Here is a 21,408-nt window from a genome sequence, read left to right as displayed (position 1 = left end):
AGCATTCCCAAGTGGGGTGTCCTTTGCATCTCATCACTCCCCACTACCATTCTCTTTTCAAGGTGTCAGTTATCTCCTGGGACATCTTTCTCTCTGTCAAAGGTTTGAGGAGTTTGACAGGATTCTCACCATTTATGCTGTTCCTGCCCAGTGTTGTGTATGTATGTGGGCAGTTATTGCAAGGGATTAAAAGCCCCAAATCACAGGCCCCAGCGTCTTCAGAGAACAACTTGCTTCATTCATAGATACATGATAGATGATGGATATATAGATGCTTTACAAATATAGACTTTTGAGATTTTCTTTTAAATCTAAGTACAAATCAAAAAGTATTTTTAATTCATAGTAGCTATTTGTCGGTCAATAGATACAATTATGTGGACATGATGCGAATTTTTTGACATTAAAATAGAGTTCTCAGAAAATAATTCTCATACCTGAAGATTGTGAAGTGTGCCTTAGCCTTCCTGTGTGATGCCCTTATACAGTATAAAAGAGCATCAGGGGGGCTTCCCTGGTGGCGCAGTGGTTGAGAGTCCGCCTGCTGATGCAGGGGACACGGGTTCGTGCCCCGGTCTGGGAAGATCCCACATGCCGCGGAGCGGCTGGGCCCGTGAGCCATGGCCGCTGAGCCTGCGCGTCCGGAGCCTGTGCTCTGCAACGGGAGAGGCCACAGCAGTGAGAGGCCCGTGTACTGCAAAAAAAAAAAAAAAAAAAGAGCATCAGGGGTACTTTGGCAAAACTAATTAACACCAGTGGCTCAATTCTGGTTATGCAAAGAGGCCTAGGGACACAGCCATGGACAAAAGTTCCTCTGCCCGTGACCCTCACCTCAGATCACACACTGACCCCACCCTTTATGAAGCCAATCTCCCCGCCTGCTCCAAGTTCTGTAGCTGTCATCTCCCGTTCACCTTCCTCCCTTTTCCCCACTCTCACCATTTAAGGGAGGCAATTTACATCCCAGGACTTCAGCAGACTCAGAGGGCAGGGGCGGGTTGGTGATGTGGATCTTAGATCAAGGCTACAAATTAGGGGTATCTTTTGAGTTCTCACTCAAACAGGAAGGCCACTTGCACCACACCTACTTCTGCACATGACTAGCTTCAGATGAAGCAATACTTGCTGCTTGCCCTACCACTAATTAGATCACTCTCTGTAGGCTACTTGAAATAAATCACTCTCCAGGCATCAACCTAAGGTATGCAGCAGCACTCAAGACCTACGCCTGGCATTCATTTCCTATATTTCACTACTTCCTTTCCCAATTAAAGTATAAGTCCCTTGACAGCAGAAATCACGTCCAATTGCCCTGTATTCCCCACTCGCACCACACAACTGGAACGAAGGACATGGTTAGGTCAGAAGGTAACTGCTGATGGAAGTCAGTTAAAATATTCTGGTTTCATAATGAACACTCAGTAGCTTACGGGATGAAGAAATAAACACACAGAAAAGAATGGTGGTAATTTTTAATAGTTTACAGCTATAGTATCAAATTTTATATGTATATATATATGTATAAATACAGTTACAGACCATAAATATCCACAAGGCAAAATACCTGCCACTAGGCAGACCCCCCCCCCACAAAAAATCTTTGCAACTAAATAAACTAACAGCTTAAGTAATACTGAAGAAAAACAGATGCTGAGGTAATTTTTCATCTAAAGTGACTACAGCCTATATTAAAACATTCTTACTGTAAGAGTTCAAGTAGTTATGAAACCCTTGTCACAAAACCCCCAAATGCAACTTTAATATATAGATTCAAACTAAACAAAAAATATTTTAATTATAAATAGGTAAAATAAATAAGATTATTCCTGCTGAAATTCAATCATGACAGTATTATTTCTTTTTTTATATATCTAGGGACTTTGTTGATAACCTGGCCAAAAAAAACAATAGAATTCATGAAACCTTTCTCAAAAACTACATATTACTCTAATGCCATATATATATATATCTTCAGATGAATATATGTATATGTATATAAATGGGATTTTCATTCTGGATGAGCAATCTGTTCCTTTAAAAATATATGTATGTATCCCAAATATGAAAACATGCTTAATTTCTCTTAAAAGATCACTCTTATACAATGCACACTGACTAGTATGAGAAGGGACATTTTACAGATTTTAGAAACTTTAGAAACACATTTATTTTCTTACCAACAGTTACGTTAGAATATTTGTTTTACTAAGTTATAGTTACAGCAGTAAAAAAAATCTGTCACTTATTTTTCATTATTGCCAGTTTTGCAAAAATCCCCATGCTTCTTTATCTTTTAATATTCAACCTGCAAGAATCCACTGGCACCAAGTAACACTTCAAATTTTTTCAAAGCATATAATTTCCCAGTTAAGACCCATAGGAACACATTTAATAAAAGGTCATCTGAACAGAAACCATACATTTTGAGTAAAAAGAAACTATCAAATTAGTTTATATTTTGTAGTGACCTATGAAATCAACATTCACTATGACATTCCGTGTTCTCAGAAAAAAATTTTACTTTTAAGAAGATAATATATATAAACCAAAGATTATACATTGTTCTGGAGTTGTCATCCAAAAGTAGAAACAAACATTGAACATGTTCTGTTTCTTGGCCCCTGCCCATAGTCCAATCATTTGTCAACTCCTCATACACTGGGCAGCAACCTTTAGCAAAAATACTAGAACAAGTCTCTAAGCAAAACCAAAATGTATAAATAATTAATTTCCTTTTTTTCAAAGCTCTTCCATTCTTGTTTTAAAATAAACAAAGTGTTTTTTTAATGTTCTCACATCCCAAACGATGACTTCTGGAAAACCTCCAACAACAATTCATTTTTGATGTATCCATCTTCGTGTCCGAGGGCATCTGGAAGCAAGTGAGAGCTCCTTCACGTTGTTCATCTCCATTACAAGGCAGTCTCTCCTCTAATTGATGAAATTTGCACTTACTGGGGAATCTTCCGTTTGAAAGGAGTCTCTTCATTCTTCATTCGAAAGCTTCTAAAGTCAGGTTCCTGAGCGGAAGAGTTTGGATATCAAATTCAGAAGTTTCTGCCGGAAATTCAGTTTGTCTCCAATTCTCCTGAACTGGATGGCACACTCAACTTCAGGATCTGAAGAGGAAAGCAAAACATCAAAGTTACACTGACAACACTGCAAACTGCAACCAGCAAGAATTAATATGTCCATCCCAGGGATGAGTTGAGTATTCATCCCATGAAGCATTATCTTAACTTTATGTATACTTGTTTTCTGAATGTGAGAAAGGCTACTTTCTCTCACACACACACGCACATGCACACAGGCATGCACGATGTAAACGAACATCGTGGTGACTCTAAACAACAAAAAAAAGTTAAGGCAAGAATAAAGACATTTACTTTGCAATCTTTTTTTTTAAGCATCCTGGATGAGGCAAATGTTATCTTACTTTCAAAATACAGACATTTATGTCATACACCACAAAGAGAAAGTGAGTCTTTGCCAGCCTCAGGTGATGTCATCCTTTTCTTTCCCATGTAAGATTGGTTAGGGAAATAAAAGTCAAATTCTAAACTCTTTTATGTTATTTTCCAGTACAATTTATTGTGTAAATGGCAATAGTTCTGATTATGCCCTCATAATAGGTAAATCTAAATGTGTTCTTATCCTCATTTAAACAACTCTGAAATTTTCTCATGAAAGACTCATAAAATCTTATTCCAAAATTAAGTCCACATTTTCTAAAATAACTTAAAATTTACATCTTACTCTAAACCAAATTCTTCCCAATCTGTACCAATCCATTGCCTCTGTGGAAATGAGTGAAGCACAAAACAAACTAATGTTTAATTCACATGTTTACTATTTTTTATGATTAAGGTATTGCAAAAAACTGAGTATTAGGGAAAAGTAATGTTTATAATCTAATTTCTAAGTAAACTTTTAAAGTAAATGAAGTTAACACCAAGCCTATACTGATCCATAATTACAATTTTCTTGTATATTTCAAAGAGCAATTCAGCTTCTTTTTGGTACACTTCAATATCATGATTATGATCACTAAAAATCATTACGACTACAAATTAAAATCTGATTTATTTCGTAAAGAGACCCTGCAAATACCCTATTCAGGCTCAAAATAAATGAAAACTGTAAATATATACTAAAGTGGATGTTTAAACCTACATTTTAGCCAATTTCTCTTTCTACTAGAGCTGGGTTAAATTTTTGTAATTCCTAAAAAAAAAAAAAAAAAAAATGCATAATCCCTAACAAGTTCTTTTCAGTGAGTGGGATATATTAACATACAATCCTAAAAAAACAATTATCATTCAGGCTACCATTTTAGAAGCCCTGAACTGTAAGAGAAAAAATTATACCTTTCATCAAAAACAACAACAACAACAAAAAGGCAGAAAATAGCACCTAGTTGTTTCCGTAATCCTTTTTGTTACATCTATAAATGTAACCATGTGTGGTGATGGATGTTAACTTATTATGGTAATCATGTCACAATACATACATATACCAAATCATTGCGTCATACACCTAAAACTAATACAGTGTTATATGTCACTTATATCTCAACTTTTTTACATGTCTTAATATCTAATCAAGTTTCAGAGGGACATTTCTGCTGTCGCTTATTAATGGGGACTAAGTTGGATCGTGAAGGTTATGCGGTTTTTTGCAACACAGCCAGAACTCTCTCGAACATCACGAAAGGTAGACAAAGCTTTTTCCCTCCCAAACAAGAGCTAGAGAGAGCAGCCTGGTGCCAATTTCGCCATGGTCAATGCACCACTTCCTTTGCACGCCCCATGGGCTCTATAAAATTTCACTAAGTTTAAAAGGGGCCTAATACCGTCTGATGTAACAGCAGTATGAACCACACAGATTTCCAGCCCACAGTCTTACTTGCCTTCTTTGCTACCGACCTGAAGTTATTCGATGGGGCTACATGTGATGGGGAAGGGCGTTGGAATGGATGGATTAAAAAACATTGCGGACAAACTCCTGTTCTCCCATCCCATTTCTGTAACTAATTAGGGATTGTTAAAATGTTATACTTTTAACAAAGAAGCAAGACTGTCTAGGCTTCTGACGTCGGTGTTCCTTGCGGGGCCTCCGTAACCCTCCAACAGTCCTTTGTGGGAAAGCTGTGATAGTACCAAGCGTCATTACCGCTTTTGTTGGTGAAACAGAGAGAGCAAAGCAGGGCACTCACCGGAGCCTGGACTCCGGAGGAAGCGGGCCTGTCTCAGGAAGCGCCGGGAGGCCGAGGCTCCCGGAGCCTCTCTCGGCCCCGGCCCCACCTGCCGTGACAATTACTTTCTCCGAGTGGCTGTAGCCCGTACTTGCACTTTTTCTCCCCGTGGCCCCGGGACAGGGCACGTGGGGATGGAAGGCAGGCGAAGGAGAAGCGGCTTTTGGCATCCGCTCAAATGCATCTGCATCCCGATCCCAAACCCAGCTCCCTCCCCCGCCTTCTCCAAGGTCCGGGGTAAAACCCCCGAAGAACTTCCTGGAGGCTTCCCTAAAGCACGTGCAAGGGAGCAGAACGGGCCCGACTCTGAGACCCTGAGCAGACGGGCTGACCCTGGCCCGAACAAGACCTCGACCCCGGCCCCCGCCTCGGCCAGGATCTCCGCGAGCCCCAGATGCTCCCTACCTGCCGGGGCCCGCGTCGGGCTCTGCTGAGCGCTCTTACGAGCCCTCCTTCCAGGCATCTCTGTAAGCAGCCGCCGGGAACTGTGCTGCAGAATCCGGGAACTCAGTCCTCCAACCCTGGCACCTTGGGTCTGCAGGACTGGGGCTGCGCGCGGGGCGCACGGGCCGAAGCGGGCGGGCGGGACGGAGCTGGAGGCTGCACACCGTCCGCCTCCAGGAAACTCTGAGGTATGGGCGCCCGCCGCTGCCCGCGCTCCGGTATGATGGGGACTTCCTGGTGACGTAGCGAAACTTGACGCCGGGCCCGCCCCTGTCCCCGCCCCCGCGGGCCGCCGCGCCGGGAGGGAGCGGGCGTCCGGACCAGGCCCGCGGGGAACCCCGCGCCGCGCGACCTGCCGGGACCCGCTGACGACCCGCGGCGGCGCCGATCGGCGGGGTGGGGACGCGGGCCCCTACACTACTCTCTTGACCAACGGGTCAGCTGCAGGCGCGGCGGGGTCTAGGAGTCGCGAGCGGGGAAAGGTTCTCCTAGCGGGAAAGTTGGGGACCGAGAGGCCTGGAGCTTCGTCCCTATCATAAACGGGCAATTAGAGACTTTCGTAAACAAACCCCGGAAGGAGTTCGGGACAGGACCGTTTGCAGACTCAGTGAGTGTGGGAAGTTCCAGGGAAGGGAAATGAAGAGAACACTTAATAACAATAGAAATGGTGCCGGAAGTCACGGGAGAAAAGTACCAGATTGAAACTGAAACTGCTGGGAAGTGAACTGCAAGTTGAAACCCTGCAGCTTGGGAGCAAACACTGTTTGGACTTGGGGAAGGGGGGCGGGGGGAGAGAGAAGGAAAGTGGATGGGAGAGAGAGAGAAGGAAAGTGGATGGGAGAAGTAGCCAGTTCTCCGCCCGGGTGAGGACTGAGATTTTGAAAGAAAAGCATATTCCCCCTGGGTAGGTCTCATTGCTCGTTCCAGATGCTTAGTAACACAAAAAAAATAGTAGGTCATCATGTAGACAACTTTCAGAGGCCCTCGTGGAGGGAGCAACGAGGTATTTGGGAATATGAAGTTATTTGCCCGATGTTTGGCTGGCCCTTGAATAATTCCATTATTCTAAAGAGAAGGAGTCATTCGGGCTAGGCAACAGACACTGAGGGCTTCGTGCTGAGGGCTTCCTCGGACATTTTCTCACTGTCCTCAGAACAACCCGACCAAGCGGACATTCTTACAATCGTGGCCACTTTGCAGGTGTGAAAACTGAGGTTTATGGAGATGGAGCTGCGCAAGCTCACATAGGCAGAGAGCAGTGGCAGGATCTGAACCCAGGCAGAGGCCCATACTAAGCAAGACCTCTTACCCTCTGTGGCCTTCCCAGGAATCACAGTTTCTTAGAAAATGAGTGTTCTTTTTCCATCTGAGCTATATAATGCAGAGGTTGCACATTGGTTGCTGAGGGCTGCGTGGCTTCCTGGGAGGTTTGGGTTTGGTTGACAGTACTGGTCTTGTGAAAATCTGAATTGGTTACCAACATTTAAACATTGAGAGACTGCATTAAAAGCTGGGATTTCTGGCGTTCTTTGGGAAATCATTAGCTCAAAACCCAAGATTCGTTTTCCGAAAGTGCGGAGCCGGCTAGAAGCCTGGATGCAGCGGCTGCCCTTAGACGTCGGGCGGATCTCTTTGGTTGGCCACACTCCCTACTGTTTGTTTTTCTCATTTACATTATCTGGCCCCAGTAGGCATTTGAACTTGTTTATTTACCTTAAATCACTCAATCAACACAAACCTGCAGGTATTTGTGGCTTGGTCCTGCAGAAATACAGACAATGCTGTAAGCGTGGAACAAAAGTACTCTTGAATTTAAACAACTTAGTTTTGAGCATGGTAAACACATAGGGTTAAGAGTGGACAAAATTCAGGAGTTACCACCACATGTCACAGGAAGCCCAGCAGAGATTCTGCCTAGAAAGCTGTTGTCTTGAACCCGGTGTCCCAAAACCATTCTCAAGGCTCATTTTGACTGACAATACTTAAGTAACACCATTAGCTTCTCGACTGGATAAATTAGTAAACATCTCATCAAACCATGCACCCTGAAATGCAATATATACATTCAACGAAAGAAAAACAAATCATATCATGTTTACCCACAAAGGGTGTGTCAATCTTGACCTCTAACATTATCATTATGAAAGGTCATTAGCCACATGACCCATACTTGATGCAAACCTTAGGCAAGTTGTGACTTTTAGGGAATCGAAAATTTAACTCTCTGGAAGGAAAAGGGAGGAGAGAAGATTAGAAGGTGCGCTTCAGAGATGGGTCAAATCAGCCATTTATGGAGGACTTGTTAAGATTTTGAATTTGAGATGGTCCATAAACTCTTTTTCAGATCTAATATTCTATTAAGAGAATTAGAAGCTGTGTGTGAAAAGGCTTTCTTAACTATTTGGACCCGGAGAATGACAAAATAATGATTTATCATGAAGCATTAGAATCCCCTGTTATTTCTTTTTTTTTTAAAGGACTGGTGAAGACAATTTTTAAAACTATTACCAGGTTTTAGTTTTCATGGACAAGTTCAAAAATGACAGTGCAAATCTGGCCACGTCTGTGTTGTCACTTAGAGTGTTAAAAAAATTACTAAAAACAAAACAAAACAAAATAGTAGACATGATTACTAATAGAATAGTCATTCATCTCTGTCATGCAGAAAATAAGATTTGGTAGGAAATGAGGATATGAGAGATGAATGAGGGGGAATTTAAAGGAAGCCTTTGACAAAATGTATAGGCTGTAGGCCTGAGTCTGTTTATTCTGATAAAAGGGGACTTGTTTTTTTCCTGTATAGCATGTTTGTTAACATGAAATCAGCCTCATGCATTGATCATTTCAGTCTCTATTTTAATGAAATCAGCCTCATGCATTGATCATTTCAATCTCTATTTTAAGACAGACACTGTGCTGGGTTCTGGGGAGACAATACTTCCTACCCCCATGGGACCTACCTTGAAGAGACCAGTACCACGCAAATTCAGTGTGCCTCAAGAATCACTTGAGTATCTTGTTCAAATACACATCTGATTGTGGAGATGTGGCTGGGCTTGAGATTCTGCATCTTAAACTCGGTGATCCTGATGCTTCTGGTCTATAGATACCACTTTGAGGAGCAAGTCTAGAGGACGATACAGGTAAGTACACAGGCAGGTGCAAAAAGATGTACATCAGGGCTGTGTCAGGGAAATTATGGCAGACTGTGGGACCGCCTGGGAGGGCAATTAAGCAGGAAAGGCATCTCCACAGAGACCCAAGGCATAAACAGGAGTTGGCCAAGCAATGAGGCCAAAGGGAAGAAATATGTTCCATGCAGAGACTGAAGAGCAGTCGGGGGGTGGGGAGGGAGAAGCCACCTGAGGAGTTTGCGCATTATTGTGGGGACAATGGGGGCACCACTGAAGGTTTTAAGCACGTGGGTGATATGATCAAACTCTAGAAAGTTCACTCTGGCTGCAGCGTGACTAGATTAACCAAGCTGAGACCGGAGACAGTGTGACTGATCAAGATATACATTATGGTCATTCTCACACAAGATGGTAGTGTCAGCAAAGACAGTCCCTGTTTCAACCCTGTCTTTATTAAAATTCCCATATTTCCTGACTAGGATAGGACCAAATTCTATCAGAGCAAGACTTGATATTTGTCAGCGTTAAGTGTAATTGACATTTTCACCTATGTTAGTTTCCTAAGGCTGCCATAACAAAGTACCACAAATTGAGCGGTTTAAAACAATAGAAATGTATTCCCACACAGTTCTGGAGGCTAGAAGTTTGAAAGCAAATTTGGTGTCCGCAGAGCTGTGCTCTCTCTGAAGCCTATAGGGGAGAAATCCTAGCCTCTTCTAACTACTGCTGGTTGCCAGCAATCCTTGGCAATCTTTGACTTTTAGATGCATCAGCCCTATCTCTGCCTCCGTCTTTTTATGGCCTTCTCCCCTGTGTGTCAAGTGTCCAAATTTCCCTCTTCTTATACAAACATCAATCATTGGATTAGGGCTCACCCCCATCTAGTATGACCTCATTTTACATCTGCAAAGACCCTATTTCCAAATGGAGTCGCATTCACAGGTTGGAGGGCGGCGAGGGGGAAATGGAGGATTAGGACCTCAGCATACCTTTTTGAGAGAGACACCGTTCAACCCCTGACATCTCCCTTTATCAACTGCCTTAAAAAAAAGTTCTATATATACATATTGTTCATCCTGTTTGCAATTTGCACATTTACAAATCAAAAGGACTTTAGTAAACTTGACAATGGATTTGAAGCAGCCTGAAATAAAGATCAAAAGCAATATAGATAAGATAAGAAATAAAATGACGTCTGAGGGAACAGGTTTAGAGCATCTGTCAGGCACAGAAAGCGTGTGTACCCCACCACACATTCTTAGTTGAAGATTGTGGTGTGACACCTCACCCCCCAGCCACCCCCCAACCCTAGGCTTCCCATTCACAAAGCCAAACAAGATTTCAAGAAATGCTTTGATGGAGCTTGAAAGTAAATATAATTTCTATTAGTGCAACTTATAAGCACATTATAAAATATGGAAAACAGAGGAAACACCTTTTTTAATTTCCCAAGGTTTCTGTTCTTTATTTTATTCTCCTCTGTTTACTAATTCTTTTCTGGATTTTTTTTTTTTTTTTTTTGGATTTTCACAGATAATGATCATCAAGCATGTTTGTACTTTTTTTTTTTTTTTTGCGGTTCGCGGGCCTCTCACTGTTGTGGCCTCTCCCGTTGCGGAGCACAGGCTCCGGACGCGCAGGCTCAGTGGTCATGGCTCACGGGCCCAGCCGCTCCGCAGCATGTGGGATCTTCCCGGACCGGGGCACGAACCCGTGTCCCTTGCATCGGCAGGCAGACTCCCAACCACTGCGCCACCAGGGAAGCCCTGTACTTTTTTTAACTGCAAGAAATAGGCAGTGGAACGGTTCAACAAGCATCAGCAGAATGATGGAAATAGGTCAGGACTACCTATACATTTGTTATCTGAATTATTGATTTTCAACAAGTAAGTAAATCCAACTAGTTTAGAGCATTTCATTGAAGAAACTATTAGTAAATGCTATGCTAATTAGAACGCAGAATATCTAATGATATCTAATGATAAACAAAATGATTTTTAGGTTGTCAATGAGTAACTACTAGGAAGGTAATTCAGTCTTGTGTAAGAGTTAGAAAGCAATGATTGTCCAAGTGCAATCTGAATCAATTGATGAGCTTATTTAAAAGTAGACCTGCCTGACCTCAGGTTAGTGAATCACAATCTCTGGGGTCCTAGCCTGGAAATACACATTTTAACAAACTTCTATGATAACGTTGGTACACTAACGGAGAGGATGAAAAGGCACTTGAGAAGTGATATTTGACCTCAAGTAGCTTACACTCTGGTGAAAAAAATTAAATATATATGAATTAGTAGCAAATAATTGAAAGTGGATTATAATTTATTGTGCAGTTATGGGACACATGAAAATATTTTTACATAATAGCTAAGTGAAAATAATTTGTGCTTTGTATACTTTCCCGGTTTAGTGTTGTAGTTCACAATTTAAACAATTTAGGTAGGGGAAGAAAAAGAAAAAGACCTCTTAATTATCGTCAGGAGACAAAAGAAACCTGCACCTTCAGGATAAATAGGCTTAGGAAAAAAAGAGAAAAACAATAATAATACATACACAACTGACCCAGAGCTTATACCCTGTGAATGGGTCAGAGGCAGAGCTGAAATGCATGGTAATCATGATCCAGAAGAGGCAAAACAAAGACACAATTGGTAAGAAGAGGGAAACAGGGAATTAGAAGATGTTTTGAGCATCCGGAAGCTTTGAGCATTACGGATGCAAGCAGAATTGTTATCCAGCTGTGTGGATAATCAATAGTTGCTTCCTCTGGAAGGGGATACAATTTCACGCTGCGTAGACTTGGAAAATGAGGGAGGCTGAATTCTTAATTACCCTCATTCGCGCCTAATCTAATCTAACTGCACCCACAAAGTGGATTGAGTATCACTGATACAGAACTGTCAGCCTTGGATTCCCGTTAGTGGGACTCCAATGCTTCTGACTGGGACTCCCCGGGCCATCTTCCTCAAACTCTCAGTTTGCTTCCTGCTTTTGAGCCTCTGCCCTTGCCCTTGACTCTGCCTAGAATGCTTTCTCCTGATCTTTCCTTGTCTAGATCCTTCTGGCTACTCAAGTCTCAGAACAAATGCTATATTCTCAGAAAGCACCCCCTGACTGTCCTGTCTCAAATTGCCCGTCCCTACCCTCCAAAGGACTATCTACCATGAAATTGACTGTGTTTAGTTGACTGACTTGTTTATCATCTACTTCCCCTTTTGAAGTCAAACTCCATATGAGCTCAGACCTTATAGGCTTGTTCTCCACTGTCCCCAGTGACTGGACCCATGGGGCTAGGCACAGAGCAGATGAGAACACCAAAGCTGAAGGAGGTTAAGTTGTTTGCCTAAATTCACAGCGCTAATAAGTAAACTAGTCGCCCCTGTAATCCAAACCTTCTTAATCTACACCTAGTTCATCACAGTCATTGGTTGATAAGAAAGCTTGACCATAATCAGAAGAGATCACAAACACTGGGCATTAAAATTCTGCCTTTTGTTTTTCTATTAAAGTATTTCTCTTTAACAGTAAACCTCCAGGGACTTCCCTGGCTGTCCAGTGGTTAGAACTCCACGCTTCCACTGCAGGGGGCTTGGGTTCGATCCCTGATCAGGGAACTAAGATCCTGCAAGCCACGCAGTGTGGCCAAAAACAAACAAAAAACAAAAACACAATAAACCTCCATATCTAAAAGTTTAGAAGCTCAGAGGGAGAGGCTAGACTGAGCACCCTTAGGAATTAACGCTGTCCCAAGCTTTCTACTGCTCCTCTTGCTTCTCTTGGCCCTCCTGGGTCCCCTTTGCTGCTGCCCTCCTGGAGCAGGCCATTGCAAGCGCACTGACTCATGCCTCTCCCCCTACGCAGTCTCCAGCATTCTCACAGCCCATTCTCAGAGATTTCGTCCCTGCACCACCCACATTCCAAACCTCAGTGTGGAATTTCCCCACATCCCCTTACACGTTCTGAAACTTCAAATTTGTATGGTTCAAAAGTGAACTCATAGGGCTTCCCTGGTGGCGCAGTGGTTGAGAGTCCGCCTGCCGATGCAGGGGACACGGGTTCGTGCCCCGGTCCGGGAAGATCCCACATGCCGCGGAGCGGCTGGGCCCGTGAGCCATGGCCGCTGAGCCTGCGCGTCCGGAGCCTGTGCTCCGCAACGGGAGAGGCTGCAACGGTGAGAGGCCCGCGTACCGCAAAAAAAAAAAAAAAAAAGTGAACTCATAGAGCTTCCACTCAACCTCCAGATTTGAAGTCTCCATGCACAGCAGCATCCCCGTGACCCCCTTCCAGATGTTCAAGCAGGAGACCCGGGACCCACCCTCCGCACCTCCCTCTATAGCACTTTCACGGCCAATCTATGTGAAGTCATCCTGAACGCCCCTGGAGGCTCTACCTTGCTCTCCATATTCTGGGCCAGTCCCTCCTGCACCTGGGCCACAGCAGGGCTCCTCCCTGGCCTTCCCCTCCATACCTGCCCCTCTTTCATCTATACTCACTTCAGCCAGCCTGACTTTCTTTAATGCTAATTTTCCCTTGTCTCTTTTTAAAATCTTTCTATCCATTGTCCACACTGCCTCCAGAGTGGTCAGATTTTTATTTTTAAAAGATAGAATTCCTTCTCTGCTCTAAAGTCTTTTGGGGGTCTCCAGATGCCCCTAGAGTCAAATCAAATATGGAAAGCCACGTGCCACCCTAAGTGTCCATGGACAGATGAATGGATAAAGAAGATGTGGCACATATATACAATGGAATATTACTCAGCCATAAAAGGAAATGAAATTGAGTTATTTGTAGTGAGGTGGATGGACCTAGAGTCTGTCATACAGAGTGAAGTAAGTCAGAAAAAGAAAAAATACCATATGCTACCACATATATATGGAATCTAAAAAGAAAAAAAAGATTGGTTCTGAAGAACCTAGGGGCAGGACAGGAATAAAGACGCAGACGTAGAGAATGGACTTGAGGACACGGGGAGGGGGAAGGGTAAGCTGGGATGAAGTGAGAGAGTGGCATGGACATATATACACTACCAAAGGTAAAATAGATAGCTAGTGGGAAGCAGCCTCATAGCACAAGGAGATCAGCTTGAGCTTTGTGACCACCTAGAGGGGTGGGATAGGGAGGGTGGGAGGGAGGGAGATGCAAGAGGGAGAAGATATGGGGATATATGCATATGTATAGCTGATTCACTTTGTTATACAGCAGAAACTAACACACCATTGTAAAGCAATTACACTCCAATAAAGATGTTAAAAAAAAAAACAAAAAAAACCGTGCCAGAGCCGAAGGGAAAAAAGGGAGTGAGCGCTTGTTCATTGCTTCTTATTCCCAGATAGGACAGTGGAGTGGGGGCAGCGCCCAGGAGGAGTTATCCACGTGAGGAAGAGGACAGATGGGAATGTGTGTGTGTGTGTGTGTGTGTGTGTGTGTGTGAGAGAGAGAGAGAGAGAGAGAGAGAGAGAGAGAGAGAGAGAGAGAATGAGATAGCGAGGTCTTAGCAGGACAAAGAGTGAGAAAGAAGAGCCATTAGAAATCAGAAGAGATTTCAGGTTAGATACCACATCAGTATTCTAAAATAGCCTTCTGATAGTCCAACAATAACTACATAGAAAATATAATGTTTTAAAAAATACCACCCATTTCTAATACAAAAAAATATATTATAAATGCACTCCCCAAGGCATATGCAAAATCTGAATGGAGAATCCTGGTTGTGTCCTGTAGGACTTGAACGAAGAACTACTCCTGGATGAGAGGACTCTGTCCAGTGACTCTGTGAATGTGATACAGTGCCAGTTAAAGTCCCAGGGAGATTTCCTGAGGAATGTACCAGATTGAGAACTAGCTCTTTCATTTATTAAAATATTCTAAAGCAGATGTAAAGACAAAAGTAGGACGACCAATAGGTGAACAGAGCAAAGAGTTAAAGATACAGGCCTCAAAACAGGTGAGAATAAATTATAGGATGGAGCTGGTATTTCAATTCAGTGGAAACAAGGTAGATTACTCCATAAACAGCTGTAAGGTGATTGACTATACATCCATGAAAAAAAAAAAGTCTGATTCCTATCTCATTATCTGCATCAAAACAAACTCCAAAGCGTTCACAGGTTTAAATATAAATATTGGACACATTAAAAAGTACTTGAAGCAATCATGGGTGAATATTTCCATAATCTTGGAATTGGATTGACCTGTGAATACCAAGTCCCAAGGACACATTTGTTTTTTTTTTGTTTTTGTGGTACGTGGGCCTCTCACTGTTGTGGCCTCTCCCGTTGTGGAGCACAGGCTCCGGACGCGCAGGCTCAGTGGCCATGGCTCACGGGCCCAGCCGCTCCGTGGCATGTGGGATCTTCCCGGACCGGGGCACGAACCCACGTTCCCTGCATCGGCAGGCAGACTCTCAACCGCTGCGCCACCAGAGAAGCCCCCAAGGACACATTTGATTTCTTAGAAATGTAAAACTTTGGGTCAGTAAAATAACACTATGAACAAAGTCAGTAGACAACAGAACTCCTGAAGAGCAAAGGCGGAGGCTGGACCAGGGTGTGATCCAGGGTCTGCAGCAGAGGTGACAGAAGCATCACGGCACTGGCCCTTCCTCAGGTCCCTCTTTTCTGAACGCGTGGAGGGACCGATCTGATTCTAGCATGCCTCCCCCTCCCCATCTCCTAGGTATGAGGCAAGGCCCAGAGAAGGCTGGAGTAAAGCCTTAGAGAAAGTTTCACGGCGCCCCTGGAAGTTAGGTATCCGTCCTTTCAAGCTCACCTTTACAGAAACCCAAGTCATAAGTATTCCATCGTCCCAGAGCAGAACACTGGAAACCACCGTCAGCAGTTGACGTCTCACCTCTTCTTTATCCCCTGTATTCAAGCTCTCATCAATCCTAGTACATCTTTCTTCAAAAGGACCTTTGGGTTTAACCTTCCTCCACAAGTTCCTCTGCCTACAGAGTGTGTGATTTCACTCTGATTTTATTGCAAAAGTCTTCTACCTGGAGGCCTGTTCTTCGCTGCCAGTGGGGCCCCCCACCCTTCAGTCTGCCTATAAAACACCAGTTCCTTGACAGTCATTCCTTTGCTGAAGAATTTGTAGATATTTCTCCATTGTCCATGCAAACAGGTCTGTACCCACGTCCTCTGGCTCATTGGTACCACAGGTCACTCATTGTCTTATGGGTCCCTTAAAATAGAGCTGCACATGTCCCAAAGCCAGGACTTACCCCCTTCTCCTTCATCGCTACCTTTCCTCCAAACTATCTTAGCTGCTTCTGTTACCCAGGGCCAATCTTCATCCTCATCTTCATCAAAACCCTCAGGGGATTTAAAAAAAAATCTGTCAAACTTGGGGTGGTGCTTGAAATGCTAGAATAATCAGCTTTATCTTCTTCAACAACAGTTAATGACCGACATAATGATCTAAGTCTCAAAGAATTACACTACATAGACACAAGTCAGGTTAATGGGGAAATTTTGTTCGAAGTTCTCTTATGCCTTTTTTAAAAAAAAATTTGTCTGCCAGCTTCACTATTTACTTGATATGTATATGTAAACAAGTTACTTCACTTCTCTGAACCGAGGTTTCCTATTTGGGGAAGGGAGAATAATACTGCTACCTCCCTTACAGGGCTTTTTTGGGGGGGAGGGGGCGGGGAGGAGTAAGAAATCGAATAACACAGGCAAATGGGCTACTTCAGTGGGCTTCCTATCCAGAAGACTCAGGTCAATTGGGTCCTTCTCCGCCTGCCTCCCCCAACCAGCGTTCCCAGAATGAGGAGGGCAGGGCAAGAAAGTGCCAGCCTTTCCACCCTGAAGGTCCGCATTTACAATGCCCACGTGCCTCACCCCAAACACAGAAGCCCCGCCTGGGAAAACTCAGATAGCTGCTCCAGCATAAGGATGACAGGTCCAACTCCACCCGGCATTCGTCAATTATAAACAGGATCACTTTGCTGAGTTCTGCAGAGAAAGGAAAAAGGTAACAGGCAGAGAAAGGAAACTAAAAGAAAAAGAGGAAATGAATCACTTTCTGAGCCTCAGACCTCAACAAACACAGAGCAGGCTGAGGAGTGACAGCGAGAGGAGTGGTCGGTTCATCGTCAGGTGACTTGGTTTTTTTTTTTTTTTTTTTTTGATCTGTCTCTTGGGAAACATGTGAGAGCAAATATCAAAATGTATGTGACTAAATAAAATTCTGGCGGGAAAGGAGCGTGGGATCGGAAACCAAGAGTCTCGCCGTCTCCTTTCCAGGCTCCAAGGACTCTTGGAGGCGGAGCTAAAGGAGGCCTGGGCTCAGGCCCCCGGCCTTTAGAGAGCTGTGGCCAAGGGGAGGAACGGAAGCCCTGATACAGATTTTGTCCGTTTTCATATCGCTGCTGTCAGATATTAACTTCAATTCCTGAGTGCAGGAAGGATTCCAAGTTTGAGAGCCAGAAGTCCGCTCTGCCACTTAAAACCTCGTATCTTCTTAGGCAAAGGACTTCCCTGGGGTCCAGGTAGCCCATCTGTTAAATGCTAGTCCTAACCCTGTACCTACCTCATAAGTTTGGGAGAAGATTAAATAGGTGAGACAGTATATTTTAAAATATATGTGGTATAAACTGTAGAGTAATGGACATATATGATTGGTATTGTTAGGCCAGCCGTTCATCATTTAGGATGTGGTTATAAAGTTGTAATTGTAACACTGATAAAACATGGCAGTTCCAAGAAATAAAAAAAAAGGGGGGGTTTTTAAGAAATCAGTAACTGTGTGCTTCTTAGAAGGAGAATGAGTGGTTGGTGGAAAGGGGTTTGAGGGGTGTGTATTCATATTAATTGCTCAGAGAATATGCAAAGACAACTGTAAAAAGGATAAGTACATTGCTGTCTATTCCCACCGTGGAATCCTATACAGTACCCAGAATAAATGATCTACAACCATCCAGATGACGAAACATGGAACACTATGACAATATGGAGTGAAGCAAGTCAGATACAAGAGCACAGAGTGTATCAGATGTAGAGAACAAATGTATGAACACCAACGGGGGACAGCAGCAGGAGGCGAGGGTGGCAGGGTTTGGGTGGGATGAACTGGGAGATTGGGATTGACATGTATACACTAATACGTATAAAACAGATAACTAATAAGAACCTGCCATATAAAAAAAAATTCAAAAGAAAAAGCGTACAGAGTATGTGCTCTCATCTATAAAAAGCTGTAAAGGCGGCACAACTAGTCTGTGCTAGTAGAAGTCCTGACAGTGATTACACTGGGAGGAGTTAGTGACTAAAAAGTCATGGAAATGTTTCTCAGTTGTTGATAATCTTCCATTTCTTGATCTGGGTGCTCTTTGTGTGGGTGTGCTCAGTTTGTGAAAACGCATCACACTCTTTTCTGTCTGTGTGTTATACATCCATTCAACATATAAATAAATAAATATTGAAGCGGGTAGGAGCCATGCTAATGGGACTCACAGAGAAATGATACAACTATAAAAGAAAAAAAAAATTTTTTTAAAGGGCTTCAAATGCTTGGCTTTTTATTTATTTATTTATTTTTGCTGGGTTGGGTCTTCGTTTCTGTGTGAGGGCTTTCTCTAGTTGTGGCAAGCGGGGGCCACTCTTCATCGCGGTGTGCGGGCCTCTCACTATCGCGGCCTCTCTTGTTGCGGAGCACAGGCTCCAGACGCGCAGGCTCAGTGATGGTGGCTCACGGGCCTAGTTGCTCCGTGGCATGTGGGGTCTTCCCAGACCAGGGCTCGAACCCGTGTCCCCTGCATTAGCAGGCAGATTCTCAACCACTGAGCCACCAGGGAAGCCCCTATAAAAGAAATTTTGATTCAAGCTTTTTCAGTATTCACTAGGTGGTATCCTTCGATCTCTAAGTGGCGGTTTAAGAAATCCAGAGAGGCTGGCATGTGTTAGTGGCAGCAGAAATGAATATTCAGAGCCAAATGTGATATTAAAATCCGAGTCCAGGTGAATTGGTATCTTTTTCAGTCCAACCAAGTAATGGAACAGTGAAATAAAGATCTGATATATGATTGGGAAACCTGTCAGGATCTTGAAAGGAAGAGGTGGCAATATTAAAATACTAGAACCAAGAAGTGTGAGTGTAAAAGACAACTTTATATTCCTCAGAAATGGAAAATGTCACCGTATAGTGTAGGAAACAGCAGTAAGTATCCAAAATAGAAGTCAGGTGAAATATGAGATTGGCCATCTCATCTCAGTGGTCATCAAGATGCAGACAACAGGGGCTTCCCTGGTGGCGCAGTGGTTGAGAGTCCGCCTGCCGATGCAGGGGACACGGGTTCGTTCCCCGGTCTGGGAGGATCCCACATGCCGTGGAGCGGCTGGGCCCGTGAGCCGTGGCCGCTGGGCCTGCGCGTCCGGAGCCTGTGCTCCGCAACGGGAGAGGCCACAGCAGTGAGAAGCCCACGTACCACACACACACACAAAAAAAGAATTCAGAGTAATGATAGTAAAGATGATCCAAAATCTTGAAAATAGAATGCAGAAAATACAAGAAATGTTTAACAAGGACCTAGAGCAACTAAAGAGCAAACAAACAATGATGAACAACACAATAAATGAAATTAAAAAAAAAAAAAAAAAAAAGATGCAGACAACAGGTCTAACCACTGTATCTTACAACCTCAATCCCGGGGCTAAACTGTATAGGCACAAAGCTGGTAGACAGTGGGGTTGTGGTTTGACCCTAGATCTTTGAAGTCCAACATCCAAGCATCTTGGACCTCTCTCTGTTTCCAGATCACATGCAGCTCTTTCTTTGCTCAAAGCTTTAGCCCTTATTTGTACTTGCCCTAGACTCTGTGGAGGGTGATCCTTCTTATCCTCCAGATCCTTCCTGAAATGCCCTTGAGAACTTCTCTGCCACCTAATCGGAAATCGTTTTCCCTCTAGATAGCCATTCCTTGCTTGCTTTCTTTATAACAGGTCAGAAACTGTAGTTGCTTAATTTCCTGGGTGGCGGTATTTGTATTTAGTTATCAGTCTCCCAAACTAGACTACAAGCTCAGTGAGGAGACGGCCACGTTCTCTGTGTCTCCCGCTCTTCTTCCTGCACCTGGCATGGAGAAGATGCTCAACAGATGACTATTTTAAATAAATCAGCCTTAACTTGTGCCAGGGGAACATGAGTTGTCCGATCCCATCGACCAAGAGCAGTAGCTGAAACCTCAGCCTGCCATTGACCTTCTGTGTTCTTGAATGAGAAGCTTCCTCTCTCTGGACCACTGTTTCCTCATGTGTAAAATAAAGGCTTGGAGCGATTACCTGCTCTCGAAATGTTCTCCATTCTAATTCCCACTCCCTTAATTAAACTAATTCACAACAACCTGTGAGTGGCTGGTGGCTTATTACCATTCCCAGAGAGGGCTGCATTTTAAATAGATAATGCTCCATGTTAATCTCTATTTTTAAGCTATCAAGCAGCATGATAAGTGAAAACAGTGGAACTGATTGGAGAGAGATAATTTTGGTGAGAGGGCAGCCTAGCCTGAAAGTCTGCCCCTATGAGTCAGCTGCACTCAGAGTTCCTGCTTTTCTCAGCTTCAGCTTCTTCCCTTCTGATTTCAACTCAGACTTCAAAAGGACTAGGATTTTAAAAATCATTCCTGCCCTGCCCCCCTTCCAGGACGGCAGCAGCCCCTCTGAAGTCCTTCTCTCCCAGCGGGGTCTGATCTCTAGAAACCCCAGATTTCTACTTTCCAAGCGTGGGGTTCTATCTGGTGGGCAGACGCTGTGGTTTCGCATGTGGGGTGATAATCATCTCTTGTCAAGCCTCCAGTTATTCATCAGGTTACCCTTCCAGAATTCAAAGTGTCCTAACCAGGAAAATTAATGTCTGAGCGACAGGGACAAAGCTTGGCTCAGAAGAACAAAGAGAGGAAGCATTCGGTAGTAATAACAATTGGTTTCTGTGGCAAAATGTAGAACTTGACCAGGATGGCTCTGTTCACAGTCTCCTCTTGAGTTGTTTTGATCCAGTTGTTATAAAAATCTGTAGCAGTGAGGGCTCCCCGTCCCACCGCTCTCCTTACACACACACACTGTCTCTCCCTCTAATCTGAGTCCTCCAGAGCTCTGACCAAGGGCTCTGTGATTGGCCCAGCTGATCCTCCCTCCTGATGAAAGTGAGGGTACATTTTGTCTAGTCACAGGGACCCCACCCTTGTTTTTTCCTTTGGCTATCATTTTCCTCCTGGCAGCTGGGCTTCGAGGTGGGCCTCTTTGATGCCTGTGTCATAACTAACCCAAAGGGATGTTGCTGTCAGGCCGTACTGGACACCTGCATCTCCATCACCAGCATTGAAGTGACGATTGAAAGACTAATTGAATGAATTTGGTCATTGTTTCTTCAGCCAGTGTTTTCTTTCATCTCAGCCTCAAAACTCGGCCTCCCTGCCCTAAAGGTTTATTACCAGAGGAGTTTATTTAAATAAATAGCCACTAAGCCAAAACGTTCTGGCTCCCACCTCAGTCATAGAATCGTTTTCTTTTTTTCGTGGGTCCCATATTTCAAGAGATCTGGGCGATTTCCAGTGCCATCACCATTAACACGCTGAAA

General features: G+C 43.7%; 1 protein-coding gene across 1 annotated transcript; it reads right to left on the bottom strand.

Annotated features, from left to right (window-relative positions):
- Positions 1–3,012: 3,012 nt before the first annotated feature.
- On the bottom strand, positions 3,013–5,717 carry PMAIP1 (phorbol-12-myristate-13-acetate-induced protein 1; the record flags this gene model as incomplete). The annotated part of the gene is made up of 2 exons (XM_079718057.1): positions 3,013–3,119; positions 5,660–5,717. The coding sequence occupies 2 exons, from the start codon at positions 5,715–5,717 to the stop codon at positions 3,013–3,015; spliced, it is 165 nt and encodes a 54-aa protein (XP_079574183.1).
- Between the last annotated feature and the right edge of the window lie 15,691 nt (positions 5,718–21,408).

The sequence above is a fragment of the Hyperoodon ampullatus genome (assembly GCF_949752795.1).
Source record: "Hyperoodon ampullatus genome assembly, chromosome: 13".
NCBI classification, from domain to species: Eukaryota; Metazoa; Chordata; class Mammalia; order Artiodactyla; family Ziphiidae; genus Hyperoodon; species Hyperoodon ampullatus.
Note: the sequence above shows the minus strand (reverse complement) of the source record. Positions and strands in the feature narration are given on the sequence as shown.